Source organism: Xenopus laevis, chromosome 7S, assembly GCF_017654675.1.
Source record: "Xenopus laevis strain J_2021 chromosome 7S, Xenopus_laevis_v10.1, whole genome shotgun sequence".
Classification (NCBI taxonomy): domain Eukaryota; kingdom Metazoa; phylum Chordata; class Amphibia; order Anura; family Pipidae; genus Xenopus; species Xenopus laevis.
This window is the reverse complement of record NC_054384.1, coordinates 73413648-73437572: the sequence shown is the minus strand read 5'-3', so window position 1 is coordinate 73437572 and position 23925 is coordinate 73413648. Positions and strand designations below refer to the sequence as shown.

General features: G+C 39.0%; 1 protein-coding gene across 1 annotated transcript in view; it reads right to left on the bottom strand.

Moving 5' to 3' along the window:
• sik2.S (salt inducible kinase 2 S homeolog) overlaps nucleotides 1-23925 on the bottom strand; it is a 102369-nt gene that overhangs the window by 2098 nt on the left and 76346 nt on the right. The window contains exons 7-14 of the mRNA XM_018227743.2: nucleotides 23458-23678; nucleotides 21942-22094; nucleotides 15934-16098; nucleotides 11604-11847; nucleotides 10601-10882; nucleotides 9708-9844; nucleotides 9455-9568; nucleotides 594-685 (exon numbers count right to left, since the gene is read on the bottom strand). Coding sequence (XP_018083232.1) covers nucleotides 594-685; nucleotides 9455-9568; nucleotides 9708-9844; nucleotides 10601-10882; nucleotides 11604-11847; nucleotides 15934-16098; nucleotides 21942-22094; nucleotides 23458-23678 — 1408 coding nt within the window. The remainder of the gene's footprint in view (nucleotides 1-593; nucleotides 686-9454; nucleotides 9569-9707; nucleotides 9845-10600; nucleotides 10883-11603; nucleotides 11848-15933; nucleotides 16099-21941; nucleotides 22095-23457; nucleotides 23679-23925) is intronic.

The window sequence follows — 23925 nt, the reverse complement described above, 5'->3', positions numbered from 1 at the left end:
ACAACATTGGTGTTAATCAGACAAGTGATAATGAAGAGTATGTCAAATGGAAATAAAATGTCACCTTATTACCTAGAAACTGACCCTAAATTGTTTGCACATGTTTAAAAGAAAAACTGAGGGGCAGGTGCACCCCAGGGCAGTTTGTATTGCCTCACACAGCAAAGATGACACCTATGGGTAAAGGTGGCCATACAAGGGCCAATAAAGGCTGCCTAACAGTTACAAAACCCCATTGTATGAGGACAGCATTGATATGTTGTGGTCTTCTCCTAAGGAGTCTCCACAAGCCTGCAGTATGAGCCTGTCCAATTCTGCCAGATCAGGTTAGATGAATGAGTTTCAAGACTTTTTGGGTGTATGGGTGGTTACTTGCTGTTTTATATGTTGCTAGACTTGGCTACAATGTGTTAGAACAAGTCTTAGCAATCTAAGATAAAGGACATCTATTGGTATGTTTGTCAGCTCTTCATATTTAGGCCAGGCATTTAGCATGCAGAGCATGCTGGGAAGGCCGTAGGTTAGACATCCCTGATCTAGAAACATCGTCATCATAATGAAACAGATATTGGGTTTCTGCACCACATTCTCACCTATGTTCCTGTAACTGCTGCTCCAGGCTCCTTGGTGTTTCTTTACAATACAACTGGCAGCTGTTCTGGCCTTGGGCCAGCAAATTTGCTTGCTGTAACAAAACCAAGACTGACCTTAGAACTGCAAAGCAACTCTTATAATCATGCTCGTACATTTATGCAGATCAAAACACAGATGTATATAAAGATTATTTGAAGCACACAGGGAAATTATTATATGCTCAAAAAGCACTGTGTTTGGGGGAAAAAATAGAACAAAAAGCAAAACAACAAAGAGAAGGAAACTGTTTTTCAATGTCCTTATCAGGAAACAAATCAACTCAACTATTCATTTAATTTTTGGATGTTCACTTCCTGGCAGGCATCCTGGTGTGCTGCAAATTCAGTGGGGAACAGAGAAGTCTGAGATTCCCGTCACAGACCCTTTCCCACTTCCCCCGAGTTACTGGGTGCATAATATTATTAAAAAGATTTTATTTACACTTGGAAACAATACATAATGTTTGTTACAGGGTCGGTTCGGCTTTAACCCTTTAAGTGCCAGCAGAATTTCACATTTTGGTTACGCGAAATGCCAGCCGTTTTTAAGCATTTTGTGCTCTCTCACTTTAGGGGCATTTTCTGAGGGGAAACCTATAGTTTACCTAGGAAAACTATACATTGTTTTTTTCGGTAGAAACTGAGCTTTCTAAATCTGCCTGAGTTTTCATGTATTTCCACCTGTGAAAAAAAATTTATAGTGCTAAATAACAAAAAAAAATGAAAAATTACCATTTTTCATCGTATATCAATTTATACCAGAAAAATACTTCATTTTACAGATGAAAATCCAACGTATTTGGAAAGCCTTATGTCTCTCGAACGTGCCAATACCAGATATGTATAGTTTTAGGGAGATTTAGGATTTCTGTACAGCAAAAACTCCCGGCAGTATATTACTGAATTTTGAAAGCACTAAGGCAGAAAACGGCATGCTTTAGATTCCAAGGCAAAAAATCCTGAAACCATAGGTTTACCCCAGAAAACCATACATTTTTGAAAAGCACACATTCTGCCGATTACAAAATGGGTAACTATGTCTCTCTACTCCCAACTACCAAACAGAAAAGCTTGTCTGAACATAGCGGTTTTTCAAAATAAAATTCAAAATTTTGAAAAATCATTTCAAAGGTTTTATTTTGCTGCTCCGCATATCCCAAACTATATTACGTACCAAGAAAAAGCACCTGAAATATGATTGCCAGGGGTCCACTGAACAGTTTGATACCCATTATGCATAGGTTTACCAAAGTATCTGGCATTTAGAGACACAAATATGAAGTTAGCGCATCCAAATTGTTCAGGACTTTACTTCAGCTACTGAGAAATCAAAACATTGACTGCATTTTTTGTGGGGTAAAAACACAGAAATATATGTTTACCCCCAAACCCATATATTTTTGGAAAGAACACATTGTACAGAATTTAAAATGGGTACCCATGCCTTTCTGCTCCAAACTACTGAGTCACAAGGCTTTCCCAAAATTGTCGGTTTTGGTGAAATATCTGAAAATTGCCTCAAAGCTTCAACTTCCCAGCACCATAACACCCATGTATCATTACGTACTAAGAAAAAGCACCCTAAATATGATTGCCAGAGTTCCTCTGAACATTTTGGTGGCCATTGTTCATAAGTTTACCAAAGTATCTGGCATTTAGAGGCCCCAAAATGAAGTTAGCGCATACAAACAGTCCCGTGAGTAACTTCAGCTAATGAAAAATCAACACATTGACTGCATTTTTGTGGGGTAAAAACACAGAAATATATGTTTACCCCCCAAAACCCATATATTTTTGGAAAGTACACATTCTACCGAATCTAAAATGGGTACCCATGCCTTTCTGCTCCAAACTACTGAGTCGCAAGGCCTTCCCACAATTGTCGGTTTTGGTGAAATATCTGAAAATTGCCTCAAAGCTTCAACTTCTCAGCACCATATCACCCATGTATCGTTACGCACCAAGAAAAAACACCCTAAATATGATTGCCAGGGTTCCTCCAAACAGTTTGGTAGCCATTGTTCATAGGTTTACCAAAGTATCTGGCAGTTAGAGGCCTCAAAATGAAGTTAGCGCATACAAATAATCCTGTGGGTAACTTCATCTAATGAGAAATCAACACATTGACTGCATTTTTGTGGGGTAAAAACACAGAAATATATGTTTACCCCCCAAACCCATATATTTTTGGAAAGAACACATTCTACAGAATCTAAAATGGGTACCCATGCCTTTCTGCTCCAAACTACTGAGTCGCAAGGCTTTCCCAAAATTGTCGGTTTTGGTGAAATATCTGAAAATTGCCTCAAAGCTTCAACTTCCCAGCACCATATCACCCATGTATCATTACGTACTAAGAAAAGCACCCTAAATATGATTGCCAGGGTTCCTCTGAACATTTTGGTGGCCATTGTTCATAAGTTTACCAAAGTATCTGGCATTTAGAGGCCCCAAAATGAAGTTAGCGCATACAAACAGTCCCGTGGGTAACTTCAGCTAATGAAAAATCAACACATTGACTGCATTTTTGTGGGGTAAAAACACAGAAATATATGTTTACCCCCCAAAACCCATATATTTTTGGAAAGTACACATTCTACCGAATCTAAAATGGGTACCCATGCCTTTCTGCTCCAAACTACTGAGTCGCAAGGCTTTCCCACAATTGTCGGTTTTGGTGAAATATCTGAAAATTGCCTCAAAGCTTCAACTTCTCAGCACCATATCACCCATGTATCGTTACGCACCAAGAAAAAACTCCCTAAATATGATTGCCAGGGTTCCTCCAAACAGTTTGGTGGCCATTGTTCATAGGTTTACCAAAGTATCTGGCAGTTAGAGGCCTCAAAATGAAGTTAGCGCATACAAATAGTCCTGTGGATAACTTCATCTAATGAAAAATCAACACATTGACTGCATTTTTGTGGGGTAAAAACACAGAAATATATGTTTACCCCCAAACCCATATATTTTTGGAAAGTACACATTCTACAGAATCTAAAATGGATACCCATGCCTTTCTGCTCCAAACTACTGAGTCGCAAGGCTTTCCCACAATTGTCGGTTTTGGTGAAATATCTGAAAATTGCCTCAAAGCTTCAACTTCTCAGCACCATATCACCCATGTATCGTTACGCACCAAAAAAAAACACCCTAAATATGATTGCCAGGGGTCCTCCAAACAGTTTGGTGCCCACTGTGCATAGGTTTACCAAAGTATATGGCAGTTAGAGGCCCCAAAATGAAGTTAGTGCATACAAAAAGTCCAGTGGGTAACTTCAGCTAATGAAAAATCAACACATTGACTGCATTTTTGTGGGGTAAAAACACAGAAATATATGCTTACCCCCCAAAACCCATATATTTTTGGAAAGTACACATTCTACCGGATCTAAAATGGGTACCCATGCCTTTCTGCTCCAAACTACTGAGTCGCAAGGCTTTCCCACAATTGTCGGTTTTGGTGAAATATCTGAAAATTGCCTCAAAGCTTCAACTTCTCAGCCCCATATCACCCATGTATCGTTACGCACCAAGAAAAAGCACCCTAAATATGATTGCCAGGGTTCCTCCAAACAGTTTGGTGGCCATTGTTCATAGGTTTACCAAAGTATCTGGCATTTAGAGGCCTCAAAATGAAGTTAGCGCATACAAATAGTCCTGTGGGTAACTTCATCTAATGAAAAATCAACACATTGACTGCATTTTTGTGGGGTAAAAACACAGAAATATATGTTTACCCCCCAAACCCATATATTTTTGGAAAGTACACATTATACAGAATCTAAAATGGGTACCCATGCCTTTCTGCCCCAAACTACTGAGTCGCAAGGCTTTGCCAAATTTGGCGGTTTTGGTAAAATATTCTGAAAATTGCCTCAAAGCTTCAACTTTCCAGCATCGTATCGTCCATGTATCATTACCAGCATAAAGCATCATAAATATAAACATAGGGGTCTACTAAACAGTTTGATGCCCAATGTGCATAGATATACCAAACTATGTGGGGCACAGAGACCCCCAAATGACAATATGTATAGACATTTTCACGGCTGACGCGCTGGCTGCTGCAATATAACCACCCGGTGTGTGTATTATGCGACATTAGACCACCTAACAGTACAGAGACCCCAGAAAACCATATATTTTCAGAAAGTACACATTCTGACGAATCCAATATGGGTAAATAAGCGTTTCTACTGCAAACTGCCAAACTGCAAAGCAATGCTGAACATAACGGTTTTTATCAAATTTCTGAAAATCGTCACAAAGCTTGAATTTTACCCCATTATATGCCCCACATTTCGTAACTTATCAGCCTAAAACATCCTGAATATGAACGCCAGGGGTCTACTAAACACTTTGATGCCCAATATGCATAGATATACCAAACTATGTGGCGCACAGAGACCCCCAAATGACAATAGTGTATACATTTTCACGGCTGACGCGCGCTGGCTGCTGCAATATAAGCACCCGGTGTGTGTAATATGCGACATTAGACCCCCCTAACAGTACAGAGACCCCAGAAAACCATATATTTTCGGAAAGTACACATTCTGACGAATCCAATATGGGTAAATATGTGTTCCTACTGCAAACTGTCAAACTGCAAAGCAATGCTGAACGTAACGGTTTTTATCAAATTTCTGAAAATCCTCACAAAGCTTGAATTTTACCCCATTATATGCCCCACATTTCGTAACTTATCAGCATAAAACATCCTGAATATGAACGCCAGGGGTCTACTAAACACTTTGATGCCCAATATGCATAGATATACCAAACTATGTGGCGCACAGAGACCCCCAAATGACAATAGTGTATACATTTTCACGGCTGACGCGCGCTGGCTGCTGCAATATAAGCACCCGGTGTGTGTAATATGCGACATTAGACCCCCCTAACAGTACAGAGACCCCAGAAAACCATATATTTTCGGAAAGTACACATTCTGACGAATCCAATATGGGTAAATATGTGTTCCTACTGCAAACTGTCAAACTGCAAAGCAATGCTGAACGTAACGGTTTTTATCAAATTTCTGAAAATCGTCACAAAGCTTGAATTTTACCCCATTATATGCCCCACATTTCGTAACTTATCAGCATAAAACATCCTGAATATGAACGCCAGGGGTCTACTAAACACTTTGATGCCCAATATGCATAGATATACCAAACTATGTGGCGCACAGAGACCCCCAAATGACAATAGTGTATACATTTTCACGGCTGATGCGCGCTGGCTGCTGCAATACAAGCACCTGGTGTGTGTAATATGCGACATTAGACCCCCCTAACAGTACAGAGACCCCAGAAAACCATATATTTTCAGAAAGTACACATTTTGACGAATCCAATATAGGTAAATATGTGTTCCTACTGCAAACTGTCAAACTGCAAAGCAATGCTGAACGTAATGGTTTTTATCAAATTTCTGAACATCGTCACAAAGCTTGAATTTTACCCCATTATATGCCCCACATTTCGTAACTTATCAGCATAAAACATCCTGAATATGAACGCCAGGGGTCTACTAAACACTTTGATGCCCAATATGCATAGATATACCAAACTATGTGGCGCACAGAGACCCCCAAATGACAATAGTGTATACATTTTCACGGCTGATGCGCGCTGGCTGCTGCAATACAAGCACCTGGTGTGTGTAATATGCGACATTAGACCCCCCTAACAGTACAGAGACCCCAGAAAACCATATATTTTCAGAAAGTACACATTTTGACGAATCCAATATAGGTAAATATGTGTTCCTACTGCAAACTGTCAAACTGCAAAGCAATGCTGAACGTAATGGTTTTTATCAAATTTCTGAACATCGTCACAAAGCTTGAATTTTACCCCATTATATGCCCCACATTTCGTAACTTATCAGCATAAAACATCCTAAATATGAGCGCATGGGGTCTACTGAACACTTTGATGCCCAATATGCATAGATATACCAAACTATGTGGCGCACAGAGACCCCCAAATGACAATATGTATAGACATTTTCACGGCTGACGCGCTGGCTGCTGCAATATAACCACCCGGTGTGTGTATTATGCGACATTAGACCACCTAACAGCACAGAGACCCCAGAAAACCATATATTTTCAGAAAGTACACATTTTGACGAATCCAATATGGGTAAATAAGTGTTTCTACTGCAAACTGCCAAACTGCAAAGCAATGCTGAACATAACGGTTTTTATCAAATTTCTGAAAATCGTCACAAAGCTTGAATTTTACCCCATTATATGCCCCACATTTCGTAGCTTATCAGCATAAAACATCCTAAATATGAGCGCCAGGGGTCTACTGAACACTTTGATGCCCAATATGCATAGATATACCAAAGTATGTGGCGCACAGAGACCCCCAAATGACAATATGTATAGACATTTTCACAGCTGACGCGCTGGCTGCTGCAATATAAGCACCTGGTGTGTGTAATATGCGACATTAGACCCCCCTAACAGTACAGAGACCCCAGAAAACCATATATTTTCAGAAAGTACACATTCTGACGAATCCAAAATGGGTAAATAAGTGTTTCTACTGCAAACTGCCAAACTGCAAAGCAATGCTGAACATAACGGTTTTTATCAAATTTCTGAAAATCGTCACAAAGCTTGAATTTTACCCCATTATGTGCCCCACATTTCGTAACGTTTCAGCATAAAACATCCTAAATATGAACGACAGGGGTCTACTGAACACTTTGATGCCCAATATGCATAGATATACCAAACTATGTGGCGCACAGAGACCCACAAATGGATATATAGTAGATAAAATTTACATAGGCAAAACAAAATAACACAGAACAGTGTGAAATGCAAATAAATCACCAAAAACTAATAAAACCACAAAAATCAATGCTTTTTTTTTTCACACTAGTGTAATCGGCCACCAGAATTACCGTTTGAATATTTTAGCTGGGCCAAATCGATTATACGGACAGAAACAAGTGAATAACACAAATGCAGAGCTGAAAATGCAATAAAATGGCTAAAAATTCAATAAAATGGCTAAAAATGCACCAAAATACCCAAAATTGCAATATAACCACCAAAATAACATACAAAAGCTATTGCACAGTACGGTTAGCGAATACGCTATTTGGAACGGCAATAAAACATTTTTTTTAGCCCAAAAAGAGACGATGCGATAAGAAAAAAAAAAAAAAGCCACAAAGCCATATATGTACATATGCGTGTGCACAACGGGTAAATTGCATGTTATTTGCGCGTGTGCGCGTGTGCAAGTGTACATGGGTGCTGTGAGTGTGTGTGACCCCCCCAATCCCCAAAAATCTATGTGTGAGTGTGTGTAAGTGTGAATGTAAGTGTATATTACTGTAATAAGTGTGTGTTGGTGTGTTTGTGTGTTTTTGTGTGTGTAAATGTTACACTTACCTGGGGTAGATGCCTCAGATCGATGAGAGAGGGCTCCACGCAGCAGATCTGCAGCTCCAACGGTCATCAGCCATGTGGGGGCGGAGCTGGGCGGAAGTGCAGCGCAGGCAGCAGCAGGACGCATAGGAAACGCGTCCCTGCTGCTGCTTTGGGGCCCCTGGGCGATCGCGCCCCAGGGGTCACACGATCCCCTGCTCTGCTCGTTGTCTAGGGGCAGGGGATCGTGAAGGAGCGGAGCGAGCGGCTCTAACAGCCGCTCCTCCGCTCGCAAACCCGGAAGTGCTGCAGAACGTAGAATCTACGATCTGTGGCACTTTGGTCCTTTGATCCACAGAACGTAGATTCTACGTTCTGTGGCACTTAAAGGGTTAAAATATCTTCTAGTTTGTTATAGAAAAGCCAACTCTAAGCAACTTTTCAATTGGCTTTCATTAGTTGTTTTTTTTATAGTTTTTGAATTATTTGCCTTCTTCTGACTCAAATTCAGATTTCAAATGGGGTCAATGACTCCATCTAAAAAACAAATGCCCTGTAAGACTACAAATTTATTGTAACTGATTTTTATATTTTCATATTTTTAAATCAGTGCATGGTTGCTAGGCTTATGTGGACCCTAGCAACCAGAATTCTGAAATCATAAACAGGAGAGCTACTGAATAAAAAGTTAACACAAAAGCTATAAATAAAAAATGAAAACCAATTGCTAATTGTCTCAGAATATCATTTTCTACATCATACTAAAAGCTAATTTAAAGGTAAACAACCCATTTAATCATTGTTTAAAACATTATTTGTACTGTTATTATCATTTTTTCTAGTTACATGAGGGAATATGTCTTTTGTTATAGGAATCTTGCTGTTTGCATAGCAGCAAATAATTATAATTATTAAGTAAATTAATTAAATTAACAAATAGTACTTTAAATTCCAGCAAAAATGTTATGTTTTGTGATCACGTTTGCTTCTACCTGTGCAAATAGAGCAAAGAGTATTTTTTTCCCATAGCCTTGCATGCTTTCTTAAAGGACTGTTAATCTGTTGGATTGATTCTGCTATACGGGTTTAAGAGTCAGAATCAGCAGTGCAGAGAATTGAAAGGGATAAATAATGTTTTCATAGCATTTACATTTACAAATAGATCACTGAACATTTTTAATTAATGTGTGTTGCTTAGAATTACACAGTTACCCTTTTCAATTAGTTCAGTGGGGATTTTTGTGTATTGGGTACTATTTCTAAGAATAATGTTTTGATTTATTTTACAATAGCCATAAAGTAGCAAACCATTAAACCATTTTATCTTAAGAATAGGAAATAAACAGAGCATGATGTTTCATTTTCAGGCACATTATCAATACTGAGTAAACACTGAAGAATTACTTACTAAACAACATACCTGCAGCCTGTGCTGTAAATACTGTGTCTCCAAACTCTGGCGTCTAGAGAGTAATTGGTGGTGCATGCCATTGGGAAACGTGGATACATTTGGGAGTTGCGCAGACATATCCAGCTGCAAAGAGTAAATGCAAATTAGAAATGGGCCCGGCCTTCTTAAGTTCCATCGGGGGCTACATTTTGTCACTGGGGCAACAAAAAAATTATAAAAAACAAAAGCCTAACAAGTAGTGAATATGAAACTTTCTCCATACCGGGTGGTTTGGAACGCTAGTGACATTTTGCTCCTCATCAGGTCCCATCTGTTCATAAAACATCTGAATTTTGTTGAGCTCTAAGATGCCCTTTGTCCTGGCCAGGTTCTGCAGATGTTGACGGAAAGCCACAATACCTATATAATACACAAAAGCCACAAATATCCTGTAAATTATATCCTTATAAACGGTGACTAGTGATGTCATCAGTTATAAACAGTGAGTAATGATGTTATTTTTGTCACGACTCACTGAAACTTGTGTATTATAATAAATAAAGTACCCCTTGTTGGAAAATATGAAGATATTAGAAGTAACCTCGGAGTTCTATGACCTTTATAAAAGCACATCCTCTTGTGCTTTTATTTGGTTATGGACCTCCTCTGTGACTTATAATATCCTTATATTTTTCAATAGGGGGTACTTTATTCACTATATAATTAATAATACATTTAGCTTCAACAGTAAATCACAGAATTTTCTTTATGAGTATTAAATAAATGAGATCAAAGTTCAAGTTAGTTGGAATGTGTATATGTTTGCAATCATACAGTCTTTCCTGGTTGGCCAATTTTTCACAGCTACAAGGCACTGCCACATTATACTATAGTTTAATTGGCTTGTGTAATCCAGATTCTGAAATGTGCACACATACAGAATGTGAAGTGTAATATCAACGAGAGAGAAGGAAAAAAAAGGGCCTTGTTTCAGCAGGTCAGCCCTGCAGTTAGGCAATTAACTTTGGTTGTGCCTGACAACATGTAGGTCCTACAGGACACTAGCTGAAGAATCTGGTATGGTTCTCTCACTCTATATATTTATTCATAAAACATATACAAATATTTACAAATGTCTTATTAAAATTGGGTAAAATCCAGAAAGAAATGAATTACCTTGTGTAAGAGAGGTATCTGATGCCCGTCTGCCTTCTCTAAAACTGACGGGAGACCTGTTATGAGCCTCCCGTTTTTGGGAGGGAAGTGTGGGCATAGCTAAATTGGTTGGTCGCAGTCCTATGAACGGTGGTGTCAATCTGGTGGCCGGTTGATTTGCCATAACCACTTCTTTCATGGTCCCATCATCTTGGAAATTGAGATCACTCTGAACAGAACCCATGTCGTATTCAGAATCTACACTTCCCAGAGATGGGTTGTTCCCAATGGTGAAAAGTTTGCCTGCAATAAAGATCAAATTAAGAGGTGAAGTTTACAGAATTATTTTTTCCTGGTCATATATTTTATACTTTTTCTGTGAACAAATGGAGTTCATGAACAATATATTTATATATTCCCAGCAGGGAGGGTATTTAAATGGTTGTATGATCTCATTGTATTTTCCTTGATACGACCCCAGGTGAGACCGAAACATTGGATTGTGATGCGTTTCACCATGAATAATAAATTCTGAAATTATTCATGCAAAGAGAGAGTGCTGATTCATCAATATTGTACATATTACATTTGATCTTGCATCTCGTACTAATCTAGTTCTTCCAGCAAGCACCACGGAGTGATCCTCTTCCTGTTTCCTTGTTCTTCAAATTTCCCAGGGCAGACACATGCGCAGTAGAATTAAAGTCAGCTTTTTTGTTAACATTCGGCTTTTCTCTCTAATGCACATACGCAATCAGTATGAATAATTTTCAAGTAAACAAATACATTAATAAACAAAGGGCACCATGGATCCTGAATCAAGGGCTAAGGTAGTAAGTGGTAGTTAGTGTTCTTCTAAAAATAAGAAGGAACAGGCAATCATTTTCCATTACAATTACATTTTGCATGAAAAATGGGGTGTGGTTGGCATATGTGAGTTTTTATGCAATGTTTTTTATGTAAGTTTTTATGTTGTTTTAATGCAATGTCTGATTCCAGTATGTTATAGAGATCTACCATGTACCTTCCATATCTTGTCCCCCACTGGGTAGCCTAGCCATCTGATTGGTTACTTCCGATAGAGTATGTCGCCTCTGTCCACTGCGCCTGCCCTGACAAGCTGCAAACGCTTGTGCCGAGTCCTCCTCAGTATCATCCTCTGTCTCAATGCCTTCATCAATAGATGTCTCCATCATGTTGCAGGGCAATGACTGACATCCTTTCCTTATAGTAATTGGAGGCAATGGGTCCAAAAGGCAGCCATTAACCTGAAATATAGTACATAAGAACCGTATTCTATTATGAGATCTAAGAACTTTATCAATGGTGACACTCATGACAAAAAAAATCCAAATGCAGAAACAAAATACATTTCTTATAATGTAAACCTGTGGATTTGAATGTTATTTTTAAAGAAGAACACTTTCCAATTATAGCAAAGCGATGACATTGAAAACTGTTGTGCATCCAGTTTGTGATCTCGTATAGACGGATAGGTAATCCTGGTCATGCAGCACATGGTGAGCACATTGCCTTTGGATGGCACTCTGGCAAAAAGTTGTTTTAAGGAGACACTGTGAGCTTCAAGGAGACACTGAGCACTACAGCTCAGGACCCAAAAGTTTAGTTTTGAGAATAGGAGAAAGTTATACTGTATACCATACAGATCACAAACATACTGATAAAGGGTTCCAGAACTATGATGATAATAATAATAATAATAATAATAACAATAACAATAATAATAACAACAATAATAATGTAAAAACACAACAAGATGCTTGGGATTTTATTTTTAAAGCCCATCTGTATATGGTGGTTTTGATATAGCTGTGCATTCCAACAGTCAAAGAGATAAGACAGTACAAAAACAGTTGTTATAGATAGTTTTTATGTGGGCTGAAGGAATAAAAAGCTATCATGTATCCGTGGAAAGGTTCATTACTTTTTATTAGAAGGATCCTGTAAATGCTAAAACAGTATCCTAATAATGCGAGGCTGACCTTCAAATCCAAACATTTCTTAGCTAATTTATGTCTCTGTGCTGACATGTGAGATTGGGAAGTGATAATAATGCAAGCCAGTAGCTGCAGGAGGAAAGGGTCATGTACAGCAAGGAGTACTCTAAAGCTTTCATTAGTTCCATTTACAGGCGTCTGATGACATCATATAGCATGGGATGGTCAAGGTCAAATAGCTTTGCCAACAACACAACAGCTAAAAATCAAATGATTTTAGTGTGCGAACATGCAAAGACTACAGTGTGTTAGGGACAGGTCTACTGCTTGTGGCAGTGAAGAGAGTTAACTGAACACTGTGCCAGAGTCTTGGGAATGTAATCATTTCTCCCCAGGATGTGACTAAGAAATCATTCCAAACCAAAATTGCATCTGTGAACAGCTGATCCTATGAACTTCAAAACCATAGGAGGCCCCCGTTTGCATAATAATTATTTTCCGGACTTGGCAATGCCACTGCACGTCACACTTTCATTGGTTTGTGAGTCCACATTGTGGTGCAACACTGTCCCAGTTGTCAGAGGAGGAATGTGCATGCTATGTGCACAGGAATGAGATAATTAGCTTGCAAGGGTCCCATATGAAAACAGAATGCTCGGTGACTTGCAAGCTATGCACATCATTAGTCCCTTTGTAACCAGAGCCTTAGAGATTAGTCCTGTCTGCTTCAGGGAAGGGCAAAGTAGGACTCTCAAGATTCCAGCCTATATGGTCCTTATAACTTATCTGTATTGCACAGCTCTCTTGAAAATGTTCTTGTTCTGTCTGTAAGATTTGTAATAAATGCTCAACAGCATATTACAACTTATAAGTCTGTAGGGTGTGAGAGCACTGGAAGGTTTGAACATGGCAGTTTGCCTGTGAGCAGTCCATGAAAAAATCCAACAGGAGGAATAGCTACACAATCATAAATCATACATAAATCTGTGCTTCACAAGTAACGGTGTGCTTCAGTGTCATAAAGTTTAAGGGTAGTGGCACACTGGGCGATTTGGGGTGATTGCGGTGACCAATCTCCCCGAACACCTTACCTCTTGCGCCGGCTATAATGAAAAGTCGCATGGCACACGCGGCCCTTCGTATTCCGAAGTTTCCTTGTGAGGTAACTTCGGGCGACTTCAGAATACAAAGTCGCCCGAAACTTCCTGTTTTCAGCTTAAATCTCCAGGGCTAAGACTTGAGCATGCTCAGTTTGCTCCTCTCTCCCCCTCCCTCCTTCCCTCTCTGCTGTAATCTGAGCCCAAAGCTATGAGTGAGCAGGGAGAGACTCAGGCAGGAAGTAATGTCACACCAAACTAATATGGCAGCTGCTTGGGAGTAACAAGATGGCTGGACATGGTGGAGGCTGCACTGGGTCGGGTGCTAATGCTCCATATATTAAAATGGTAAACACTGGCCCTGAGGGCTGAGATATTTGCTTGTCTTGTAAAATGCAGAGTATCTTTTAGATCGCACATTTAAGAAAAGAAACAGTAAATCTGGAGTAAAAGAATGACAGAAAAGAATAAACGAAAAGAATAACAGTGGGCAGTGCTACAGTGATTCTGTTGTTTCTAAGTATATGGCTACACAGAGATAACATATGACTATGAGAAGTGAACAAGGCTGTTCTCTTTATATCAGACTACTGTACTTATTTACAACAGAGTTAACCTGTACAATAACCTGCCTTTTCTAAATCCCTACTGAAAACGGTTAAGCCAAACCTTGGAATGAAAAGGCGTGTTTTACTTTGTTTTCTTCTGGAGTTTGTGTGACTTTCCCTGTGCCTGCAGAAGCTGCAGAATTTCCGAGTGGTTCCCCGTGGTTAAGCTAAAAATACAGGATATTACACATTGTTTTTATAGTTCTCACAGCAGCTCGGCTGAGATTTTCTGCAGCTGAACTATCACGACTCTGAAGTAATTGTTCTTCACTGAAATGTTAATGTACCTATTCTAACCTCCCCCTCACTGGTGTCACAGAGGTTGCCCTTAACAAAGGTGCTTTTCCAAAGGGACCACACTTCCTGGCATGAAAAGCAGATGAAGAGTAAGTTTTAAGAGCTTTGCCTGAATGTCCTGGTTGACCTTGAACTAGCCATGGGTCATGTTTGCAATGCTGCAGAATATGCAGAGGATGCATTCTATAGTCATTCTTTTCTATAGTCATTCTATACTGCATTCTAAAAACACTGATTCTAAAAAAAATATATTTTTTTGTCTTGAGATTTATAACTACTGTACAAAATAATTTCCCCCCCCCAAAGTTTTACACAGCATTGTAATAAACAATCTCCCAGTGCAAGGACCCCCTGTGCAATAATAAACAAGAGTGCTGTTTCAAGGACTAAATGCTGACGCGCTATAAAGAAAAACATTGTTAAAAACAAGCATATGATTTTAAAAAATAGACGCCACTCACGGTTATAAAGATTCCAATAAACTCTGTGGATGTTGTAAAAAAATTCTTCCTAGAGGAAGGCATTGCCTCAGAATAGCAAAGTTCTACACTGAGAGCAGTCATATGTGACGTGACCAGGTTGGCAACTTGTAAGTACAGGTATGGGATCTGGTATCCGGAAACCCATTCTCCAGAAAGCTCAGAATTACGGAAAAGCCATCACCCATAGACTTCATTTTATCAAAATAATCCAAATTTTTCAAAAGGATTTCCTTTTTTTCTGAAATAAAACCAGCCCATTGGGTATATTAAATATTTACATGATTTTCTAGTAGAGTTAAGGTATGAAGATCCAAATTACTGAAAGATCTGTTATCTAGAAAATCCCAGGTACCGAGCATTCTGGATAACAGGTCCCATACCCGTATATGCAAATTTTTGGGTAAGGATAGATCCATGTATCACCTACAGAGACCATTTTAAAGGATAAAAAAAGACATCAGTTTATCACCCATCACCTACAATGTAACATCTGGTTGGTTGAAAACGCACCCATTTGCCCATGTATGACAATCAGCCGATAAGGAGCCATATGTTGACTGATCAACCCACAAACTGATCAATCTTACATGTGGCAAGTTGTAAATTCCAAAGAGAACCCTCTTTAACTTACGTATTATTAACTATGTCAACTGTTCACTTGAAGTGTCTATTACTCTGTACAGTGCTGCTTAAAATGTCATCACTTTATAAATAACTTTATGCACAAAGATAAAATACAACATACTGTACATTATGTTTTTACAATATATTTAGCTATAGTTTTCCCTTAAAAGTCATAAGCTTATGGTTTAGAAACAAACAAAAATGTATATATAATATATCTATCTATCTATCTATCTATCTATCTATCTATCTATCTATCTATCTATGAATGAAAATATAAATTCTTACCGGGGGTGTGTTTACACCTTCTTCCTCTAGGAATGTGGATTCAGTCTGGCTGCTGATTGGAGGATAGGAGAATGTTTCTGCAGTAGAGGCTTCTGGGAGAACTGGAGCCCTCAGCAACATTATGTTCTGAGGCAGCAGAGTCACAGGAGGGACAACAGTGCTGGCCTATATTTATATCAAGAAAAATATAAATGAACTTCTGTAGCAAGGAAAACTTTGGTTGAGGCACAGTGCTTCACAAAAAAAATTCTCTCAATTTTTGAATGACAAATTTGACACCGAAATGCTTGCTTCCGGTGATATTTTTATTTTAAACCAAGTCTAAAATGTATGCATTTTTGTTGTTGTTATGAATTATTCCTTCCGCACACATGTATGTCTCATTCAGCACTTGTCACGCTTGGTATTTTACAGCTGTATGATTACTAGGGCTTACTTACCCTAGCAAACAGGTCAAATTGAAAATAAATAGCAGGGGAACTGAATAAAAGTATAAGCAATAAAAAATGTGAGTAATGTTAAAGCCTCACAGTGAATCTGATCTTTTTTGGTTGCTAGGATTGGTGACCCTGACAAACAAAAAGCATTTTCAGTTGAAGGCAGAAAATAGGCAGAATAGGAAATATAATTTGAAAATCATAAAAAGTTAAGATCAGTTGAATAGTGGTTTATAATAGCTCTAGCTATAACATACCGTACATGTCACGGATTTCAGTTGGACTGATCTCAGGGCTGTGTTATATGCCTTGCGTTCATTATCTTCTTGTGAAATATGAACCTTTACCTTAGATTGACATTTTTTGTTAGCTGACTGAAATGGGTTCTCTGCAACATTTCCTACCACATGTCCAGTCCCTGCTGATGAAAAGCTATTGGACAGTATCAGGATATCCCCAATAAACTTCACTGCTGGTATGGGGATCTACTGTATTTTATTGTGTTGAACTACACTTGCCTGTATGGGAGGTGGCAAACTTACTCAAAAAGAAGCATACTGCAGCCTGTCAGGAGGAGCATTCTGGACAATTTTGCAAACAACTATGTGTGGTGCAAATCTAACACTGCCAGCATTTCAGAATAAACAAATCTGAAGCATGGTGACAGCATGTCATTCTGCGAGCACCAATGACTTAGACTCAGATCATTCTACAATAAGAATGGCTATCCCAGTCTGTTGAGTAGAGGGAAATATTTATATTTTTTTGTGCTGAGTGTTTTGTCATTGTGATTATGTTGCACTACAACTACCAGAATTCCTAAACCATATAAATGGTCTGTGAGCTGTGGCCAGACTAAGTAGTATTCCCCTTGTCAGTGGATTGCTGGGAGCTGAAATTCCTGTACAGATGGAGAAGCAGGTTGAACATGCGTATGTTCTGTGCATAAAGATGTATAGTGTTATCTATGGTGCTGCACACTGATATCCACATTCACTAGGTGCTGCAACTGCAGGATTCCTCCTGTCCTGTTCTGTGCCTGCTCGGTAAGCAAGTAAGTAGCCTCAGAGCCCTTTTCGCTGACAGCCCCAATACTAATGGATGAATTATCCTGTGCATTTTGTTACTGTCCATCTATATGGTTCTTACACAGAGAGGCCGACATGTCCAATAATGTGTATGAATGCCTAGAAGAGGGTTTTCCTAAGCTCCTACCTGAGCCTACCCTTCCTTATATTCGCAGGAAAATCCTTTGCCTCGACGACATGAATCACAGCAAGAGAACCATCAAACTAACTAGCACTGGTACACCCCTATAACTAAAGACATTACAGCCACAACAGTTTACATCCCTATAAGTACCCCTGCAGCATTATTGTAGTATTATATTAATAAGGTTGTGTTTTGCTGCCAATGAGACCTGATGAGAATAACATGGCAAACTGTACAACTGTGCCCACAAAAACAAGGACTACTATAGGCAAGACACATCAAAAAAAGACTTTGACATTCACAAGGCTGCACTAAAATATTAGATGAATAATACTGCATGTCATGAACAGATCAGAAGACTGACTGCACATAAATCCACTGATAACTTGCTGACCAAAATATTTATTGTAAGTAGGAGATTAAGACAAACACTACCCTGTCACTAAACTCCTACAGCGACCACCAATCTCTGTGGCTACATATCCGCCTTTGACTTTCAGTCTGCTTTCAATGTTATATTACAGTAATTATTGTTACTGACAGCACATTCACTTCTGTTGGCATAGCTAATTGGCCATGGAGCTCAGCAGATTAGCAAGGAATGCAAAGAAAAAAAAAGAATTAATTATTCACAAGCCACTGCTTTCTTGTCCAAGGATATTGAAAATAAGTTAATAAGAGTTAAAAAAAACTAGCAGCAAAAGGACAGAACATTTTTACTTTTACTCATAGTAACAGAAATTAACTCCGCATTGTGGACTACAGGCATTTTGCCCCTATAAATAAATAGCTCCCCCCCACCCCACCACAAGAATTCACTCACGGCATCACTCAATCATAAGCTGGGAAAGTAGTAGTTACAACTTAAGCACATTTTCCTCATACTAGTATTTATGATTTCTGTGATTTAAACAATGGCGATTGATTCCAAAATGTTGCCCTTATTATGCTGAGCTTGCTGACAACTATGAACATTTTTTTGGAAGAAAACCCAAGTTCTTCCATGGAACATATATCAATTTAAGAGCACATAATACAATTTTGGACATTCTGCACAGCATGTTCTCTCCTTGCAAAAACAGTCACATGCCCAAAGGCACCTTCTACTGCCACAAGTATCTATTTAAGAACCAAATTGCTAGTCTTGTATTGCTCCAAAACACAATAGTGTAGACTCCTGTAGAGGCATACCCTTAAGGTAGCAGCTGAGCGCCACTAACAATGGGGCAATAGCCTGACCAGAACAATAAACTATATCATACAACTATATGGTTTAGCAACTTTGACATATTTATAGTAAAACTTCCAGTTGGGACATTAATAACGTCACAGAAGATAGGGGTGAGCAAAAGGAATATACATAAAGCTCAGGAAGGTCTGGCCAAACGGGCAGATTTGGGGAGATTAGTCGCCAGGCGACAAATCTCTTCTTCTTCGCGGCGACTAATCTCCCCGATCTGCCTTCCCCTGCCTATAATGTAAATCGCCTGGGGGCAGGCACACAGAGCGCTTCGTTTTCCAAAGTTGCCCGAAGTGTCCTCGTGAGGCAATTACGGACGACTTCGGAAAACTAAGAGCTTGGTGTGCCTGCCCCCAGGCGATTTTCATTTTAGCCACCGGAAGGCAGATTGGGGAGATTAGTCGCCGCAAAGAAGAGGAGATTTGTCGCCTGGCGACTAATCTCCCCATGTGACCCTTAAAAGCTAGAGGATAAGATAGTAGAATTGATAGAAACGAGGGGAAATACTGAATTATATCAGTTAATCTGTTTGTATGTTTTGAGTAGGGAATGTCAGTACCCAGTGGAAGGCCATAAAAGCATAGAACATTTTCCCCCACATGTAATAAAAGGCACTAAGTTTGCCCAGGAGCAGTAACCAGTAGCAACCAATAAGATGTTTGCTTTTAAACATGTTACCAGGAAATTCTACCTGCTGATTGGTTGCTATAGGTTACTGCCCCTGGGCAAACTTAGTGCCTTTAATTACATAACCCCTATAAACACATATGGTAGTTACCTTTGCTAGTGCCCTTGCTCCCCTTCCCATTATATCATTGCTGCCATTTTAATTATCACTGATTTCCACAAGATTCACAAAAGATTTTTATGACCTCCTTATTTTACATCATGTTAAATTGATTAAAAAAGGTAAACACTTAGGGGATAATAACGGAGGTGTAGCTGTACACAGAAACGTGTCTAGCATCTAGATTCTTAACTCATTTACAAATTGAAATTACTTTGCTTTTGCAATCATTGTTCATGTGACATTTACAGCATGGTGCCGCCCAACATTATTTTTATACGATATATCCTATGTGACACCCATCAGATGACAGCACAACCTGACTGCACACACCTGCACGCCTCTAATAAAGTCTCTAGGAATTCAACCTAAACATGTCTAGCAGTGATTTATGGAGGATATCTTGCTAGGGCATCTGGTTCAAAATGAAACATCTCCCATTTTATTTGGAGATGCATTAACTAGTCACGGGATTCCTGTTGAATTGAAAATAGCTGCACAATGATGTTCCAGATAAAACTAGGTTTTGGGTGCTCTGCAGACAGTAAAATTCCTAAAATGATTCCCATTTCTGCCAAGGGGAATCCTCAGTATGGGCACTTTTCAGACAATGAGAATCCACCTGTGATGATATTTCATGTAAATGATTTAAGGGGGGAACAATAGTTGATTGGAAGGGATTTTGGTTGTTATTAAGCAGCATTTTTACTGGGAAAATTTAAGGAAGACAAAGGTCACAAACCAATGCATAAGCCGTGGTACCAAAGCAACTGTGTGGACCACACCATATGGTGTAACAGTACAGCTCCATTTTAAACCAGCCCAGAGATTTTCTAACTTCACAACAAAAATAACATAATATTTTCGTTATACTATGCTCTTTGATTTTTCCCATGCGGATGTCTGTCTTTTGTGTAAGAATACACATATGCACTCGGTTTTACAGTAAATAGCAGTTCCAGTACTGCCCCATGGAAAACAAAGTAAACAGTGGACCGTGCCTTTTTAGAAGAGGCTGCTACAAATTACACGCAAACATTCACTTGGTGGTATATGGCATCAGCCTATATTTACAAACATTTACATACAAGACACATGCATTAATGCATGGTTAAACACAAACAGTGCTGCATGTATCCTGCCTAGAGGCAGATACACAGAACTAAGATTACCTACAGGAAATATAGCAAACTAACAATGAAGTACACAAGCCTACACACGTTCAGTGATTTACGTATGAACTTCTAATATTACATATTGTTGGTATTGTAAGCCTGAAACAAGAGGCGTAAGCAAACCAACAATTATCTTACTCTGAGTGAGTCTAATGATACTCGGCCCTCCAGCTGGCTCCATTGCTCAATCGCTGTTCCCAGAATTTAAAGGGATACTGTTTTGAAAACACACAGACCTGCGTCAAATGCTGGCTAGGCAGTTTGCCAGGGGTTGCATTTGTAACCCTATGGCACTGCCCTCCCCTTAGGAGCAGCAATTAACCATATAAAATAAAGGTGACTTCCACCTCAGCCTGTATTTCCAGTTTGCTGGATCTCTGATGTTAATACTTCTATAGACCAGGCCTCTGAGCTGTAGCTGCATGCTGGACCAGGCAATTGTAGTTAGGAAACAATGCTGCGGATGGTACCTTTTCACACAGGTAGAAAGTACAGATGCTGTGGGCAACTGCAACTCTTTGTAAAGGACCCACAAGGCAAAGTAACAAATACTGCTTGAATTAGACAATGTTTTTTTTAAAGGAATGGCCATTTTGTGTGTGTGTGTGTATATATATATATATATATATATATATATATATATATATATATATATATATATATATATATATATATATATATATATATATATATATATATATATATATACAGTATATATATATATATACACACACATACATACACATTGATATATATATATATATATATATATATATATATATATATATATATATATAATGTCCACACTCTCGAGTCTTGGAAAGTGAAAAAGAACCGACATTTCGGCTAGCACTCTTTATCAAAGTATATATAAATATATATATTTAAATACTCATGATTCAGTCAACGTTGTACAAAAATATATATCTCGTTACAGAGTCAGTCAATATGTTCTAAATTTCATTCGATTTTTTTTAGGAAAAAAAATCATAAATGAAAGAAAGGAAACAAATAATGTTAGATAGGATTATGCATTGACTGCCTGGAGGTTCAGCACACTGGTGTGTGAGGTATAATGTTAAAAAAGGCAGCTAGGAACGTCACCCTCGGTGGCCAGTGGAGTCTTTTGAAATATGTCAGCCAGGAGAAAGGGTTACCTTGGTGACTGTCTGCTCAGCGACGGTGCTGGGTCGACGTTGCCGTGCGTCAATCCTGGACTCCACAGGGAAGCTGCTGCGGTGAGATTTTAGCCTTTCCACTAACAGGTAATAGATAGCAGCAAAGTGGTTGTAGCTACGGTTCTGCAGGGACTACAAAAATACAAAAACCTTTGTTATAAATGAGAGAAAACACACACACACAGCAGATTTAGATGCATGGAGCCCCTATCTATATTACTGTATTCCTGTTAGGGATGCACCGAATCCACTTTTTTGGATTCGGCGAACCCCCGAACCCTTTATGAAAGATTCGGCCTAATACCGAACCCGAACCCTAATTTACATATGCAAATTAGAGGTGAGAAGGGGGAAACATTTTTTACTTCCTTGTTTTGTGATAAAAAGTCACGTGATTTCACTCACCGCCCCTAAGTTACATATGCAAATTAGGATTCGGATTCGGTTCGGCCAGGCAGAAGGATTCGGCTGATCCGAATCCTGCTGAAAAAGGCCGAATCCTGGCCGAATCCCAAACCGAATCATGAATTCGGTGCAACCCTAATTCCTGTATAGATACAGATAGATACATAGATACATACACGTGTATCTGCAGCTCCTTCCATACAGTGACATGTCAGCAGGAGTACAAATGTTATGGTCACCTCATGCAGCAGCTTTCTAGAGAGCTGAACTGAACGGGAACAATAATGCAAAAACACTGAGAAAGGCAAAGATATTCTATGGGAGTTTGTTCGCCAGAGGTGCAAGTGAACCAAGCTAGGCTTTGTTAATTAAAACAAATCCTTTATTGGATAGCAGCACCTTGTATTTTCGATTTTATTAAATGACTATTACTTGCTAAAGGTTATTGATCGTATACGACAATGTGAACGTCAACAACACAAGCCCCATACAACATTCTGATTGGCCTCTCAGGTCTTATTCGGAAACCCGTTATCCAGAAAGCTCCAAATTTAGAAGGGCCATCTCCCATACACTCCATTTTATCCAAATAATCCAAATTTTTAAAATGATTTCCTTTTTCTCTGTACTTGATCCCAAATAAGATATAATTAATCCTTATTGGAAGCAAAACCAGCCTATTGGATTTATTTAATGTTGACATGATTTTCTAGTAGACTTAAGGTATTTGATCCAAATTACAGAAATATCCGCTGTCCGGAAAACCCCAGGTCCTGAGCATTCTGCATAACAGTTCCCACAACCATACAGACTTCTGCACCAAAGGGCACAGGCCTTTAAAGGGTTAGGAGCAAAAACAACTGCTGGAATATCAGGCAATGTGCTTTTCCCCCAAAATTAAAGCAGAACATATTCCTATAGGACACGAGTACATAGTCAAGATGGCAGTTGAAACTACAGCTCATTATGCAAGGTCTTATCTTGATTATAATAAACATCAAATAAAAATGAGTGTTCTGCCAGTCTTTATCCATTCAGCCCTGCATGCATGTATCATTCTCGGGTTAATGGATCCTGCTTTTTATCTCACCTCGATAGTTTTCTGCTGGTCGATTCCCAGGCTGTGCATGAGTCGCAAAACCTGTTCATTGTATTCACCAATCGAAGCCTCTTTGTCCGGGGTTTGTGAGTAGAGAACTGGCCTGTGAACAGGGACTTCAGCCATCATCCATTTATGCTCTTTTATTTGTGCAATAGACAGACGTTTTGAAGGCTCCAGTACAAGCATCCTTCGTATTAAGTGTTCACATTCTGAAGGCAAGGAAAATGATTGGAACTTAAAATGTTTTGAAGAAAATATTAACACAAGGACACAAAATGCAAACCATGGACAAAGGACAAATATTTTAAACCTTTATATACAAGGGTAAAGGTTTTGCACACCTTTACTCAGGCAGTGCCCATAAGGGTTAAGCCAACTAAGGGATGGTCCGGTTTTGCAAATGGGATGGAACACCTTTTCCCTATTTATGCCAAATTGTTTCCCTGGTAGTTCAGC